This window comes from Fragaria vesca, linkage group LG1 (assembly GCF_000184155.1).
Source record: "Fragaria vesca subsp. vesca linkage group LG1, FraVesHawaii_1.0, whole genome shotgun sequence".
Lineage (NCBI taxonomy): Eukaryota > Viridiplantae > Streptophyta > Magnoliopsida > Rosales > Rosaceae > Fragaria > Fragaria vesca.
Window position 1 is genome coordinate 13,612,392 of NC_020491.1, and position 16,465 is coordinate 13,628,856.

General features: G+C 38.0%; 1 protein-coding gene and 1 non-coding gene across 2 annotated transcripts; one reads left to right on the forward strand and one right to left on the reverse strand.

Moving 5' to 3' along the window:
- The first annotated feature begins 1,506 nt into the window (after positions 1–1,506).
- On the forward strand, positions 1,507–3,451 carry LOC101299327 (xyloglucan galactosyltransferase KATAMARI1-like). Its single transcript, XM_004288163.1, has one exon. The coding sequence runs from the start codon at positions 1,768–1,770 to the stop codon at positions 3,241–3,243; it is 1,476 nt and encodes a 491-aa protein (XP_004288211.1). The 5' UTR covers positions 1,507–1,767; the 3' UTR covers positions 3,244–3,451.
- Positions 3,452–4,215: 764 nt separating this feature from the next.
- On the reverse strand, positions 4,216–5,688 carry LOC101299614. Its single transcript, XR_183737.1, has 2 exons — positions 4,756–5,688; positions 4,216–4,615 (listed from the first exon to the last, which is right to left on the reverse strand). It is a non-coding gene; the product is annotated as an uncharacterized LOC101299614 (transcript).
- Between the last annotated feature and the right edge of the window lie 10,777 nt (positions 5,689–16,465).

The window sequence follows — 16,465 nt, forward strand, 5'->3', positions numbered from 1 at the left end:
GTGAAGCCTCTAATCCCTACCAGTCTACCACTATTTCGCTTGATGTCCGTCTATGATCATCAAAATTCTCCAATACATTTGTGCCGCATATCAATTTAGGTATGTCTATCATGTGCACAAAACTCATCATCACATGAGCAGCTATCAACTTACAAACAAACCTATGAAATCGGAGGGCTAATGTTCTGCATTGATAAGAAAAAGATCCTAACAAAGTGTAAACTATCATGTGATGTCAAATCAGCTAACACTAGTTCTAAAATTCTTCTACTACCCAGATGAACTATGTAGCAAAGACTAGACCTGTGATTAGTTCTTTCTCAAATTCATCTTGATAAAGAAAAACAATGTGATTAATAAACAAGAACTGAACACTGATATGTAGCAAAGACTAGACCTATGATTAGTTCTTTCTCAAATTCATCTTGATAAAGAAAAACAATGTGATTAATAAACAAGAACTGAACACTGATACATAAACCAGAAAGAAGAAGTTCCAATGGTCTAGCTAAGCCATGAAAAATCATATCTGAACTCACAAACCCAAATTGAGTTATTTGATTCTTCAAATTTTCTAACATATTATCAATACCATTAATAGCTTAACCATTGAAATTTATCAAACAATGAACTAGAAAAAGTTACCCAAACACTGTATATTAATTTTCACACTAGTTATCTTCTTGAACTAATATTTTGAAGAATACAAATTGAAAGTAATCAAATACGAACCAGGAAAGTGACATTCAAAGAGAAATAAAGTGGGTAGTCAGGGCTTCATACCTAGGTTTTGAAAATCGAACCAAAGGAAGTAGTAAAAGATAAAAACAAGTAGGGAATTGGAGGAATCGAAAGGAACAGAGGTGGAGGAGTGCTGACCTGTGCGCGCTATTTTCTTGTTCTGGGTTGATACTTGCGTGCGCTATTTTCTTGTTCTAGAGGAGTGATTCATACCTGGGTTCTGAGAGTCGAAGAAGACGAAAGGATTTTTGATTGTTTTGGGAGCTGGTTTGTCATTTTGTGCATTGGCGCGCGTGCAATTTAATGTAAAATCGTTCGGCAAATTTTTGCCGAATGCTGCAAATATAGGGAATGAAACCCTTTCTCTCTCCTCCATCCCCAAAATGGAGAATGGGATGGAGAATCTACTGGACCAAAAAAAGGTCTAATATTCTCCAAAATTGAGAAACCCAATAAAATGGGGAAGCTGCTGGAGATGCTCTAATACGTCATATATCATGTATATACTCAGCGCATTTCTCAAGCTTGCTATGGTGTAATTCTTCGTGTGGTAAAAATCAATATTAGTTAAAGAAACAAGTATGCAATATTTTCTGAGTATGGTCGCATGCAATGGTGAGTTTAACGGTGCCAAAATTCGCTGTATACGTAACAAATTTAAAATGTCTGGACTCTAAATATAGAACACAGTTAAATAGCTAGCGACCTCAAACTAACGGGTTGGTCTATCATATCATATGACATACTTATAGTAAATATGTCTAAAAACAAATCTTAATAATGTCGGTTGTCCCCACTTTTCTTAATTTCCTGATGAATTTCTCAACCAAAACTTCTGACTATACCTCACCATTTGGCGTCCATTAACCTCTTCCAACACCCTTCCACTGTTTCTTTCTTTCTTTCGCTTTCTTCTTTATGCAACAGTGCCACAGACATAGTCTTCTCTAATTTCCATTCAAGTCTCTCTCTTAGACGCTCACTCATCACTTCTTGCTTCTTTCTTTAACTCTCATCTCCATCTTCATGCTTTCGAGAAAGCAAACACCTCCGGATTCTCCATGGAAGGAGAAGGAGGAGAAATTGTTGTACTGTTCCAAAACCAAAGAACCCAACTTGTTGATGACCATCCTCAGCAATCCCCACCTCAGGTTTGGTGCTTTCGTCTTTGTCTTTCTGTCTGCTTGGCTTCTTCTGCTCCTCTTTTGGTTCCCACCCAAAATAGCCACCACACCGACAACCACACCCAATGTGGTCGATGCTCTTCTTGTTCCGGACCAAGGTACCCAAGAACAATCACAACTCCAAGTATCAAAGTGCGATGATCCAAGCGTGTCGGTTTATGTATACCCTTTGCCGGCGAAGTTCAACATTGGACTTCTTGACCGGTGTGAATCCCTAAACGTCTACACCGACATGTGTCCTCATGTGGCGAACCACGGACTCGGCCAGCCCAAACCAAATATGGGATCGGCCGCGGCGTCGTGGTTCGCCACTCACCAGTTCATAGCCGAGATGATCATCCACGCGCGCGTGGAGAATCACCCCTGCCGAACGCACGACCCCTCACGCGCCACCCTCTTCTACGTCCCCTTCTACGGCGGCCTCTACGCTTCCAGCAAGTTCCGCGAGGCCAACCTAACCGCCCGCGACGAGCTCGCCTTGGAGTTGGTGGAGCACATCCAGTCCCAGCCCACGTGGCACAAGCGCCACGGCAAGGATCACTTCATCGCCCTGGGGAGAACCGCATGGGATTTCATGCGAACATCCGACGGCCCAGATTTTGGCGCCAACGTCCTCCTCAACCTCCCCGCTGTTAAAAACATGTCGGTGCTGACCGTGGAGAGACAACCTTGGCAAGGCGCCAACCAGTTCGGGATACCCTACCCTTCCTACTTCCACCCCTCCTTCTTGCCGGAGATGCTGACGTGGCAGACCAAGATGCGCGGCGCCGCCCGGCCCCACCTGTTTTCCTTCATCGGCGGGCCGAGGAAGGGCTTAGAGAAGGCTGCCATACGTAACGAGTTCATAAGGCAGTGCGCCGAGTCGAATCGGTGCTTCCTCATGAAATGTGGCGCCAACGGAGCTAGCAAATGCCACGAGCCGAGTGAGGTACTGAAGGTCATGAGTGAGTCGCAGTTTTGCTTACAGGCTCCCGGCGACTCCTACACGCGGCGGTCAACGTTTGACTCGGTATTGGCCGGGTGCATTCCGGTGTTCTTCTCGCCGCACACGGCGTACACGCAGTACAAGTGGTTTTTACCGGCGGAGGCGAGCGAGTATTCGGTTTACATCGACGAGAAGAGTGAGGGGAGTAAGAGGATAGAGGAAGAGTTGCTGAAGATTCCGGTGGAGAAGGTGGAGATGATGAGGGAGAAGGTTATTGAGATGATACCTAGCTTGACGTACGCGCATCCCAATGCGAGTGGTTTAGGGTTTAAGGACGCCGTTGACGTTGTGCTTGCATCATTGGCTAATCATGTCAATAATTTAGTTAATTAAGTTGATTTAATTTAATTAATTAGCAGCTGCGTTTAATACATGTGTATATTGGGAGCCAGCGTTATGCGGAAGGTCAAGGTTCAATTCTTTAAACCTTGCCGACAGTCGGGCCTTTTTTTTTTTTTTCCTTTTCTTTTTTGTTTCCTTCTTCTTCTTTAGCGCTTTTGTAAAGGATGTTGTTCATTAATCCATACCATACATCTTATTGCATTGTATTGTACTGGGAAAAGGGAGGGTTACATGAACTCTGATCCGAAAGGTTCTGATTCCTTCTGCTGGTATTGTAGAAGATTATAGATTCTTTTCTTGTCTAATTCGGAAAGAGTTCTAGGAGGTCGTTTGTGGATTTTTCTAACTACGCTTATGCATATCGCCACATTTCGATGTTGCATGTTCATGCACAAATTGTGCTTTTTCATTAATCATCTTGAGTTCTTGACCACATTTGCTTCAATTGCTTGAGTCTCATTTTTCTTGCATGGTTCACTCCTATTTATTTGCATATATAGATATGATCACAAGTCGATCTACAACTAAAAAATGAAATGGATATATAGGATTTTCAGTGATTTGTGAATCTTGATATTGGTGGTAACTAAAACTAAGGCTGCGTTTGGTGCAGCTTAACTTATTAAAAAAGTTGGCTTTTACTTATTCCTGAGAATAAGTGATTGAAAATCAAAGTATAACTGAGTGTTTGGTAAATTGACTTTTATTAAGTGCTATGAGTGCTAAAAGCAGTGGAAAGTGTTTGGTAAACTAAAATTGGCTTGTGCTTTTTGTTTGTGGAATGACTAATTTGGACATGGAATACAGTTTGCTAATACTATAAATTTTTCTCATGGTTAGTTTGATTGTTGTTCTTTTTTTATTTGAATGAGTTTAATCTCATGGTGATTGGTGATCATATTTGATCATACTGGCTTAAAGTTTTTAAAAAAATGGTAACTAAAAACTGAACAACAATGAAGATTTCTAGGCCAACAACAGCTTTCTCATTCATTCTCAATATACAAATCTCATATACATATACATGTAAATCATTAAATACATTAGTTTTATTATGAACACATAAATCTACATGCTCCTCAGCATCATACCTTGAGCTCTTCACATGATCTTTTTTTCCCTAACCAAACCAACAATAAAGAAATTGTGCTCTGATATGCCTCTCCAAGCATGGAGACTCATTGCCTTCAACATATGCCAATAGTGCTCATATGCAAGTTGTATCCTCTCTTAAATCCATTGCAAGATGACAAACTTGAACACTTACAGCTTGCATGCAGACTTATGCTTGCTTGTTCCCCTCTAAAAAACGGCTAGTCTATAACTCTCTCTTTGCTTATTCTCTTTCATGGCTGCTTATTCTCTACATGTATAGAAAGTAATAATATATAAACATAAGAAAACACATCAAAGGCAACATGAATTTTACAATGAAAAATTTCATGTTACATGGCATAAGAAGAACATAGTATTACATTACTGAAAGGAATTAGAAAGACATACTATTTGTCATAATAGATTCCATTAGAGTCCTTTGGCTCTCCGTCTGCCTTGATTCCAATTTGCAGCTTTAGACGCCCCATCCTTAACAAAACCGAAGGTCTAGCTGTTCTTCCCAACTTCTACCAACAGTACTCAAACACACATGCACAATGCATACCTTCACGATTCACCGCGGCACTGCAAGACACCCAGCAGAAATTCAACATACCAAATCAGCAACAAGTCCCATTCGAGAGCTTCCGAAATCAAATCATAAGCAGATAACTCAACTCACATAGGCACATTACTGCCAAACTAACTCTAACAACCTTTCATTGCCATTCCAACCAATTCCACAACCATAACTACCGCAAAATCTAGCACTACAAGTTAATCTCTAACACACACTAGCAATTTATTTCACCGTAACTTCAATAGCTACTATGGATTCACACACATCTTTATCAACAATTTGGAAAAAGAAATTAGAAAAATGGGATTTGCATCAAACAGAGAAATTCTTATTGTTTCGTTTTCAGTTCTAACATTGTGATCAGAAATCTTGTTAAAATTTAGTTTCTTTTTTCGAATTATTCACCTGCACTCACACAATTTCACAGCACAAATATATTTGCTGCTGGGATAACAGATGAAGAGAATGTGAGAGAAGGAGTCGAGCTCACACTGTAGCTACGACCTATTTTCCTTATCACAATAAAAACCGATTTGTGAGACTTAGGACATCTCCCTAAGTCACCACTAAAGATGATCAGAGCCATTCATCAGGCATATAATCTGACCACACAAAATCTACTGCAGTAAAACATTGCAACTACAGTAAACAGTTAAGAGTGTAATTTTAACAATCTCAATATCCAATTGTGAATATATATTGGATGCGAGTTGTGCTCCAGATTTGGCTGATATTACATATTCAAATTGTGCATCTATTTTAGGCGTGAAGGCTCTGGATTTCGATTCTGATGAGTTCGCCGGCCTTGACTGAAACTTTGGGTTCGACCCGAAAATACCAGCACAACATAAAGCATTTCAGTGTTCAATGTAGAGTTGTTTATGTTAATCAAAATTGCAAACCTTATCATATTCAATTCAACTAATCGTAAAAGTGAGAGATCTCAGATGCATTTCATCAAACAGATAGTGAGCAAGATTACAAAAATAGAAAGGGGATCGAAAGAGTGTGTAGAATATGAAGAAGGTTACGTACCGATGAAGGGAATGATGATGGGATGATGTAGAGAGCCAAGCCGGGTAGGCATCAGAACTCTCCTTGTATAAAAAGCTAACACGGCAACACTGAATCTTATCTACCTATGTGGCTTATTAAAAACCCCACTCAACAACGAAGCTCAACCCTTTTGACAAATCAAACATAAATAAACCCACTACAAACATACAAATCATTCAAAGACCTCCACATACGAGTAAAAATAATCAATAGGCAGTCAAGATAATATCAGTCTTGGATTTAAAAATTGAGATTTAGAGACAGACAAGAGGGAGAAACAATTCATCAAAACCCATAAAAACTATACAACAAGGCACAAAGATATGCTAAGGTTGCGTTTGCTTAGAGACGAACGAAATGGGAGATATGAAATTTTTTACCTATGAGGCTTAGTTTCTCAAGTTTGCAGAGTAGCTGCAGACCTCAAGCTTAGAGACGAATAGAAGGAAAGAATGGGGGCGTTGGAGTCGATAGCTTTTTATCAAGGTTCAACGTGTAATTTGTTGATATTGAGAAGGGCACCCAATATCATTTAAAAAGTTTCATTAAACTTGCGCGAAAAAAAAACACGCTGACTTATAAGTGAAAGGAGAGTATGAGCATCTTCTTCTTTTCCCTTTAAAACACTTTTCACTTTTAAAAAAGTAGCTTCTTTTAAGAGTTATCAAACACCAAAAGCTTCTTTGCTTATAAGCACATGACCTTATAAGCCACCCCAAACACAGCCTAAGTGGGAGATTTTGTCAGGACCCACCCTGAATTTCACTCTGAAACCCGAAGTAAATCTAACGGGGTCCACCTTCAAGGAAAATTTACCAAACATTCGGCATAACCTCCCTTGCAAAAAGACAACCCTAACCTAAAAATACCTGCAAACACTTCTAAAAATCCAACTCCAACCTTATACTCTTAGAGCCTTCGTGCTCCCCAAATTCACAACACCTCCTAAATTATTCATTAATCTAAATAATTAATCTCACAACCAAAATTCCTAGGTTCAGAGCGATTCTAATAGTGAAGAAAAAGAAACATAAATATATAAATGAGCGGGGGCTATACAATTGACTATACCTTGTCTTCATGTACGCCTGACCTCAACTGTATTAACTTGCAAACTAGGCATTTAAAAACGAAGGGCCTAGGGAAAAACATTTGAAAACGTTAGAGTGAGTGGACAAAAATAAATTTAAAAGAAATGAACCAATAAAAATATTTATGCTTTCCCGATTTAATTTCTATAGAAAAGTTATGCTGCATGCGACAAGCTCAAAAGCTTTTAACTTAAAAACTGGTAAATACGTGACTAGCCCCGCTAGTTTCCAAAACTTTATAATATAGAGCCTCCCAGGCTATAATATATGTATGCATTTACATACGTCATACTCCTTGTATGAATTCTTATGAAAGATAGAAATTCATACAAGGCTACAACGTTTGCGTCCCACGCTCACGTCACACCATAATAGGGGTTCAAACACTATATCATTATGGAGGAAAAGATGAGTATATATACGTGCATATCCCCTATAAGATTTCCTACATTCATATAGGGCTACGACGCTTGCGTCCCACGCTCACATCACACTATAACCGGGCTAATTGCTACACCATTATGGCGGAAAAACTCGTATGGCTAGCTAGCTAGCATTTTTATACATACTATCCTCATAAATATCCATATATATATATATATATATATATCCACCGAAAATACCAATTTTCGGTAACTCTTAAAAATAATGAAAATTGCCAAATATAAAAAAAGAAACATGCACACGACTCCACCGAAAATCATTTTCGGTAACTTTCCAAATAGCGAAGTCAACAATTAAAATAAAATTATTAACTTCCAAAATAACTTCGCAGAAATAATCACGAAAGGATATCAATTCCACAAATTAATATTCAATAAAATCATTTCTTTAATATAAAATCACTGCATGCATTTAATTTAAAACAAATGTCCACTCACAGATTTAGGCCTAAGGCTGACGTCGATTCGAGGTCTCTTCAGCTCAAGCCTCCTCACATCTTGTTTGAAGTATATAATTAAGCCCCCAACTAAAAATTCAATACTTATCTAAATAGGCAAAAATAAAAGTGGGTCTTATACAACGCTCGTCCTTGCCCAATTTCTCCATTCTTAGCACAATAAGGCCCAAACTTCACCACAAGCATCAACAGCCTTAAAACAACTTTCTAAAGTTTAAACAATGCTAATCCAACGGTCGGATTCTACCCTATTAACCGCCAAGTTCACCAATCTTTGAAAAATCCCAAACCTAACCAAAACTCTTCCAAAAATTACAAACTTCACACCATTAGACTCCTCTCAACATAAAAAATTTAATAACATAAAAAACTACCCAAAAGATGCCGCCTGCTTCGCGGCAGCGGCGGCGGCTAGCCATTCTTTGACCACCTCTTATGCTCACCAAAATTTAACATAATCTTACTCTCAACACGCTCAACAACTTCCTTAACTAACACAAACACCAATTTCAAGCCTAGATAGGGTAATTGAACCAAAACAATAAAAATCCCAAATTGAAACAATAGAACTTCAACTAACCGATTCTCCTCACCTGATGCGAATTGGTTTGATTCTTTCTAGGGTATTGTTACACCAAGAAAGGCCTTCAAGATGAGCGAAAGGTCTCCAGCTATGATGGCCGGATGAGGAAGATTCCGGCAAGAACTCCACTATTGCATAGTCGCACTTCCAGTCGATATTTCTCTCACGGTGGTGCTAGGGAGGTTTCCACCAACCCAGAAAGGTAGTAGAGGTGATGGCCAGTCGAACGATACTGGGCAGGCGGAGATCGCTGGCACGGAGGGAGACTCGGGGGAGAGGAGAGAGAAGAGAGAGTTGGGCTGTTTTTACTCCTTCCCGATCTAGAAACTTCCTTTAAAAATTTCTACATGAAAATAGTAAACCCCTCTCTCTCCTTTTTACCTGATAACTTTTACATGCTAACTTCGATTTTAACGTATAACATGTCTACGAATTCGTAATAATGTCTTCTACAACTTCCTTAAAGAAATTTTCTCAAAATAATTTTCCTACAAAAAGTCAATAGTAGGATCATTTAACAATAAACGGTTACTCAAAATAGTAAAATGTCAAAGTAACACAAAAGTAAATAACCGCAATTTAACTTAAAAACCGGGATGTGACAGATTTAGCTGGTTCACCACTTACATAATTATAGTATGTAGGATACAAATCAATTTACAAACTTAGTCGAATATTTATCTGCACAGGAATTATTGATGATAAAATTAAGATTAAACTTTCGTGTAAAAATTAAATCTTGGGTCTGAAGGTTTGTCCCTTACCCTATTAAGTAGTGCATGTGAACGACAGTGTGCACTAGCATATATAAAAGGGAAAATTTTAAAAACAGTACATGACAAATGATCTACTTCTAATTTTGATGTTTCAAGTTTCAAAACAATCATAAATGTACATGACATTAGAATCAGTACAGATTTTTAGTACATGACGTCAGTCACGCCGTTAACTCTATGTAATTTCTTAATTTTCAAAGGGTGATTTAGGGTTTTCTCCATTCTCCCTTTTCTTTATATTTGTTTTACTCTTTTTTTATTTATATACATTTTTTTATTTTGTTAACTCATACCATAATTTTAATTTAATGACTTTGTTGTCTGCAAGTAGATCACTATTCCATTTTCTGTTTTAGTTTTGTCTTCCAGAAATTGTTGTTTTGTTACTAGTTCAGCAATGAGAATTGGATTTTCTGTGCTCAAAAATGACTTTGCTGCTTCTTAAAAAAAATTTATTACTAGTTCAGCAATGAGAATTTGATATTTTTTATTTTTCTCTCCTTAGTAATTATTAATTTTATTAATTTATTACTGCTAAGTTCGGGAGTGACCACTACTGGAAAAAAACACTTAGGAGACGGAATTATTCCGTCTCCTAAGTGACAAATTTCGTCTCCTAAGTACTTAGGAGACGGAACGTCCGTCGGCTAAGATCCGTCGCTTAGGTGTGGTGAGGTAGACACTTAGGCGACGAAACCTAAAATGCCGTCACCTAAGTGGTTCTTAGGAGACGGAATACTTTCGTCTCCTAAGCACTTAGGCGACAGATTTTATTTTACAATTAAAAAAAATTATCCACTTAGGAGACGGAATAGTTGAATTCCGTCGCTAAAGGTGAAAATAAATAAATAAATAAATAAAAACGCCAATTAGTGAACCCAGCAGAAGTTTACTGCCCCCCAGTAAGCTTTTACTGGGGGTCAGTAAAATTCAATACAATATCTTCCTTTCAATTTCATGTCAATTATACACAACAGATACCCATTCTTACCCTAATAAACAAATTCATTGTCCCCTAGTAAACCCAGTGGAAGTTTACTACCCCCTAATAAACTTCTACTGGTAGTAAACTTCCACTAGGGGTCAGTAAACTTCAATACAATATCTTCATTTCAATTTCATGCTAATTATACACAATAGATACCCTAATAAACAAACTCATTGAACTCTAGTAAACCTAGTGGAAGTTTACTACCCCCTAGTAAACTTCTACTGGGGGTAAGTAAACTTAAATACAGTATCTTCCTTTCAATTTCATGCCAATTATACACAACAAATACTAATTCTTACGCTAATAAACAAATTCATTGCTCCTTAGTAAACCTAGTGGAAGTTTACTGACCCCCAGTAGACTTTTACTGGGGGTCAGTAAACTTCAATACAGTATCTCTCTTTCAATTCATGTCAACAATCTGCCTCAAATATACCACCACCACCACTGTACCAAATAATCACCATGCCACCACAATCATATCAATCACATCCTAACCAAAATTAAAATCAAAATCAAATTAAACAAAAACACATAAATCTATCACCAAAGCTAATTAAACCAGAAAAATTGAAGAACTTACTTTCTTACCCCTTTGAAATTTCGAGGGACGGTGGTGGGTCGGCGAGAAGGCTTGGTAGAGAGAGAAAGGTGGCAGCAACAGCATCTTGATGACGGCGGGGACGGGTGAGTCGGGTGAGAGAGAAAGGTGACCAAGATCTGAGGCTTGGTGCAAGAGAAAGGGACGAGGAGCTTGTTGGCGGCGAGGACGGGTGAGTCAGGTTGGGTCGAGAGTGGGAGGTTGTTGGCTCCGAGGAGGGTGCGGAGGTGGTCGGGTGATGTTGAAGAGGGTCTTGACGACATTGAGAGTGGTGGCGTTTGTGGGGACGAAGTTGGAGGTGGCGTTGGTGGGGGTGGTGCAGTTGAAGGTGGCGGCGGAGGAAGGAGATGTGAGAATGGAGAGAGAGGCCGGCATGAGAGTGATGGTCTAAAGATAGAGAGAGAGAGAGAGAGAGAGAGAGAGAGAGAGAGAGAGAGANAGANANANNGANAGANNNNGAGANNANNNTNNNNANNANNNAGAGANANAGAGAGNANAGAGAGAGAGAGAGAGAGCTCTAGGAAAAGATGGGTTTCCTTCTATTGATAAGGTTGGTGAGTGTGTGATTTAAAAGAATTGATATGTTTTGAAAAATTTTGGTTTGAATTTTCATGAAATTTTACGCGGGAAGATGGGCGCTCAAATTTTTAGAACTTAAGCGACGGAATGTTCTATTTCTGTCGTCTAAGTGATTCATAATTTATTTATTATTTTTAAAACATTCCGTCTCCTAAGTAAACATTTCCGTCTCCTAAGTTCTACTTAGGCTACGGAATGTAATTCCGTCTCCTAAGTGATTCATATAATTTTTTTAATTTTTATTTTTTCAAAATGCCATCGTCTAAGTAAAAATATTCCGTAGCGGAGGCGTAGGTAACATATCTGTCTGGGTTACGAGATCGGTAGGTGCGACAGTCTGTCTGTAGGTAGTCTGGCGAAGTGGGAGGTTCATTCCGTCGCCTAAGTCGTTCTTAGGAGACGAAAACTGTTTCGTCGCTTAATTAGAAAATTCAGTCGCTTAAGTACCACTTAGGAGACGGAATTTTTTAATTCTGTCACCTAAGTGCTATTTTCCAGTAGTGAACAAATTTGTCCCTCAAATTTTAACGGAAGACATAACGGCATGTACATATTTTTGGTTGAGATTAGAAGTTCATGTACCTTTATGATTGTTTTAAAACTTGAAACACCAAAATTAGAAGTGGACCATTTGTCATGTACTGTTCTTAAAATTTTTCCTATATAAAGATGCATGACCACAATCACATCAAGAACGAATTATCAACCAAATACATTTCATGACTATCATACAATTCACTTGAAAATGCCGAAACATTTTATTTTTTTAGTTTGTCAAAATAATTCACCTCGTGATATTGGATTATGGGTGCTCACTCGTGAGTTCATCACCTCCCATTTTCTTTGGTTCTGATTCTGATTCTGGTTCTTGGTTCTCTTTTGTTAGCCACATCTACTTCATGGCTTGGATTTCGTTGGTGACTTGTATGGTGTTATTTTGTGGGAGCTCCTCCTCTGGGTAGTGGGTGCTCATATGATCTGTGTATTGGGATTTGATTGGTAGCCGTTACTCGGGCATCAATGTTTTGATTTAGTACTCCTCACTACTTCACATTAGCTAGCGGCGATGGCAACGACAATGCCAGCAATTGTGGGTGGTGGGTGTGGTAGATTGATTGTTATTGTTGCATTTATGTTTTATGTTGTTGGACCTCCGGTCTCTAGTTAATTTAGCGAGTTGTTGGTCTCCTCTCACTCTTTCTAGTTTGATCGAGTTGGAGTCTTATGCTCTTTGTTATTTGTAGTTTTCTCGGTCTCGTGTTTGCAGGTCTTGTAATTGGATTTGCCCTTTGATTAATGAATTATTTATTTCTAAAATTAAAAAAAAAATAATTCATATCACGAGGTTCAATCAATATCACTGTCCAATATATGGATATAATCCCTTCCTCACATACTAATCAATAACATAAAAAATCAAAAGCAGTGTGTTTATGTAAACTGATAACACAAAACAAAGAGTAAGCAACGCCCCGAAGGATGTTGATGATCAAAAACAAGCGTCCAACATGCAGCAGCAACACAGAGCAGCACAGCATCCCTTCCAGAACCCATCATCACCCTTCGACTTGGTCTCTACCGGAACACGAGCAGCGTTTTGGTCACCGGCATCTGATCGTGTCGGATAACCGGCAGGTGTTGGAGCCTGAACATTGTAAGGACCTGGTGCAGCGGAAGATTTTGTGCTTGAACTCATCTTTGATGACTGAAACTTGGAGGCAAACGGTGATCAGAGGAGAAAGGTAGAAGAAATTAGTAATGCCAAGAATGAGAGATACTTGGGATGTTTGTGATATTGGATAGAACAGAGAGGAGGAATTTATACGAAGAAAAAGTAGATGGGAATTGATGGAGTGGTTCATCTCTTATGTCTTAAGGTATGTGGTGGCTGCTTTTACGCTGGAAGAGGCATCATCAAGACCGTGTGTTCCTCCTTTTGATTGGAAACAGCACAGAAATTTCTCAAAAGAGGGCTTCTACAATTATTCTTGAATGATTAAGATGGTTGCTTAATTGATTCTGTGTTTGAAAGTTGGGACTTAAAAACAAAAAACTGTTCAAGATGTACAAGTTTTTCCTAAGTGGAATAATAGGAATTCTATTGTTCCATCACCAATAGACTAAAAGGAGATTCCTACCACTATTGTCATCTTTCACTTTGACAGGACCAAAGTGATCGATAAGCAAATGACTGGCTTTGTTATGACATTCTAGCCAAGCGCAGCAACATTACTGAAGCTGATAGCAGAAGAAAATTACATTTACTATTCAAATTTTGACGAATAGTAGTTCAAAGATACTAGATCGACGAAGGAGGTGAGTGAACTTATCGTCCGCTCTGAGCGTAGCCACACGATTTTGTTCATAATTAACCTTCGAACTCACAATTTGCTATAGTCTATAGGAATATGAATTTGCACATATAAATTAGATTAAACCACGTTACATTCCCTCTTTTGGGCAATGTCGGATTGTAATGCATGCACATGCAACCTGCTGGTGCATGCCAAACTATATTTGGATTTAGTTCGAGAAGTTGCTAACATGATCGAGTACTCAGCTTGGGATCACGATTCTCTTCCTTCATCAAGAGGTGATGAATTTAGAAGCAGACTGCAGATACATACTGCTAGCTATACGAGTACTCACGGCTTGCTGTTCATGTCTTGTTCACTGTGTTCTTCCTCTGGCAACTCTGTTGCTTTTGTCTTTGCGTTTTCTGAGCAGGCTTTGTCACTTTTGCATGTAACGACTTGTTCTTATTTGAATGATATATATGAACTCATTTATTTGATTAAAAAAAATCAAAATGAATCTCTGCTTGGTATCGTTCTATCTTCCTCCTGCTATGACAATAGAATTTTGATTTATTAAACGTTTGAGGTTGTAATTTGTTTTGTACCATCATTACAAATAAGCTAAACCCTAAGCTGAACAATATCACTCTACCCAATTATGCTGAAAAGGTTTAATAATGGCAGAAAAGAACAGTAAACTGAGTAACTGTACTTTAGGATCTACTAATGGGGGATTTGATTCCAACAAAGCCAAATAGCAGTGGGGACCTAACTGAGATATTAAGAGCAACTCCAATCATGTTGTCAAAATTTATTGTCAAATTTAAATTTTGACATGTGACATGGCAAATTTAAATTTTGTATATCTTGGCTAATTAATCTCATCTCCAATGAAGATGTCAAATTTGAATTTAATTTAACATTTATCAAAATCAATAATGAAGAGTAGTGATGAGAATTTGAGGATGCTTGCTATTGAAGAGTGGTGTTCCAGCAAAAGTTTAAAGAAATGGTAAGATCAAGCATGAACATCAAGTGGAGCTAATATCTAAACTTTGATGTTGTTGCAAAATATTATAGTTGTAGTACTGCTAATCACACTAGTCCAAACACAAAATGTATTAATGCATAGCAACTCACAACTCACAACTCACATATGACATTAGTTCAATAGAAGTACATCCAACAGAAGCAGGGCTGGTCCTGAGAGATTTAAGGCCCGGTGTGGAAAATTTTTTTGTGCCCCTTGTATCATTTTTTAATTCAAAAATATAGATTAAAAAAATTAGAGCTATTATAAAGGAGATGCGAAATTGAGAGAACGGAAAAACCCGTAAGAGTGTGCTCAATTTATAGAGAGAGCAGATTGAATTTCTTTAATTGTGGAGAAGATCAATCGGCCTTCTTTATTGCGCAACATATCTTTGATGCTACGGGTATATGAATCAACAAGAAGATTAAAGGAGAAGAAGAGAATTTCAAAGGACCAAAAAATGAAGATTGACTGTCAATGTTGTAAAACACTTGAACAACAAGCGTCTGTCTTAATATTAATATTTTTTAATTATATATACACTAATTAAGCTGGCTTGGTTAGTCCTAGGAGAGGTTGAATTTATATAGGTATTTAATATGTGAAAAAATAAAGAGCACCCTTATCTATACAAAACACTAATAAAAAAGGAGCCGGGAAATCAAGGCACCATGCATGGTCTATGATGAGCAAGCAAACTACTAGGTTCATCAGAGTAACCAATGCAATCTCCTAGTTGGGTACTGAATTAATAACTAATTAACATATTCAAATATGCTTCCCCAGCAAAACCAAATCGTGTCCCCTTTTGCCATGGGCCCCGGTGCGGTCGCACTGCCAGCACTAGGCCATGAACAGAAGTACCACTTGCATTATGCACAACAAGCTTAAGTACATATTGCATTATGCATATGTACAGAAGTACCACTTGCATTATGCACAGTAAGTTTAAGTACATAGCAACTCACAACTCCCATATTGCATCAATTCAATAGAAGTACATTCAAACCAGTTCGACACAGCAACATTCAAAACAACCAACTGTGAGAAATAACAACATTTCTTAAATAAAAGATAACAAGACCAGTACCTAATGAATAAACCAAAAGGAACACATAGTGCTCTAAACATTACATTGGCTAACAAAGAAACACCAAAAGGAAAAACATCATACAAAAGATAAGATAGTCTTCGTACTTCTAGTTGTCACCCTGCAAAATCTTCATTTGTAGTTTGGAATAGTATGCCCTTTTCTTATGGTTCATCTTAGAAGTATCCATAGACATCGTTCTCATCTCTACTTCAAACTTCTTATTATCAGCCTCAAGTTTTCTAACCCTCAATTTCTCTTTATCAACTTCAACTTTCTCCTTCATAATAGCTGGTTTCTTTTCATCTCTTTCTTTCTTCTCTAGATGCAATTTTTCAATTAGAACCAACTGATCACTTATTTCTTTCAGCTTTATTTTCTCAGTTTTCTAACCTGGTAGTCTAGCTACTGGATTGTAAATGTTAATTTCTTCCTCAATGTATATATCACTACCTATAGTTGAAGATGTTGAGATATGAGGTTTAGATTTCTTCTTACTGTTTTTATTGTTCAGCTCTTGATTTAGTTGTATCCACTTTG

Excerpts from the sequence above, each read along its gene's own strand:
- LOC101299327 (XM_004288163.1), top strand. The coding sequence starts at position 1,768 with ATGCTTTCGAGAAAGCAAACACCTCCGGATTCTCCATGGAAGGAGAAG.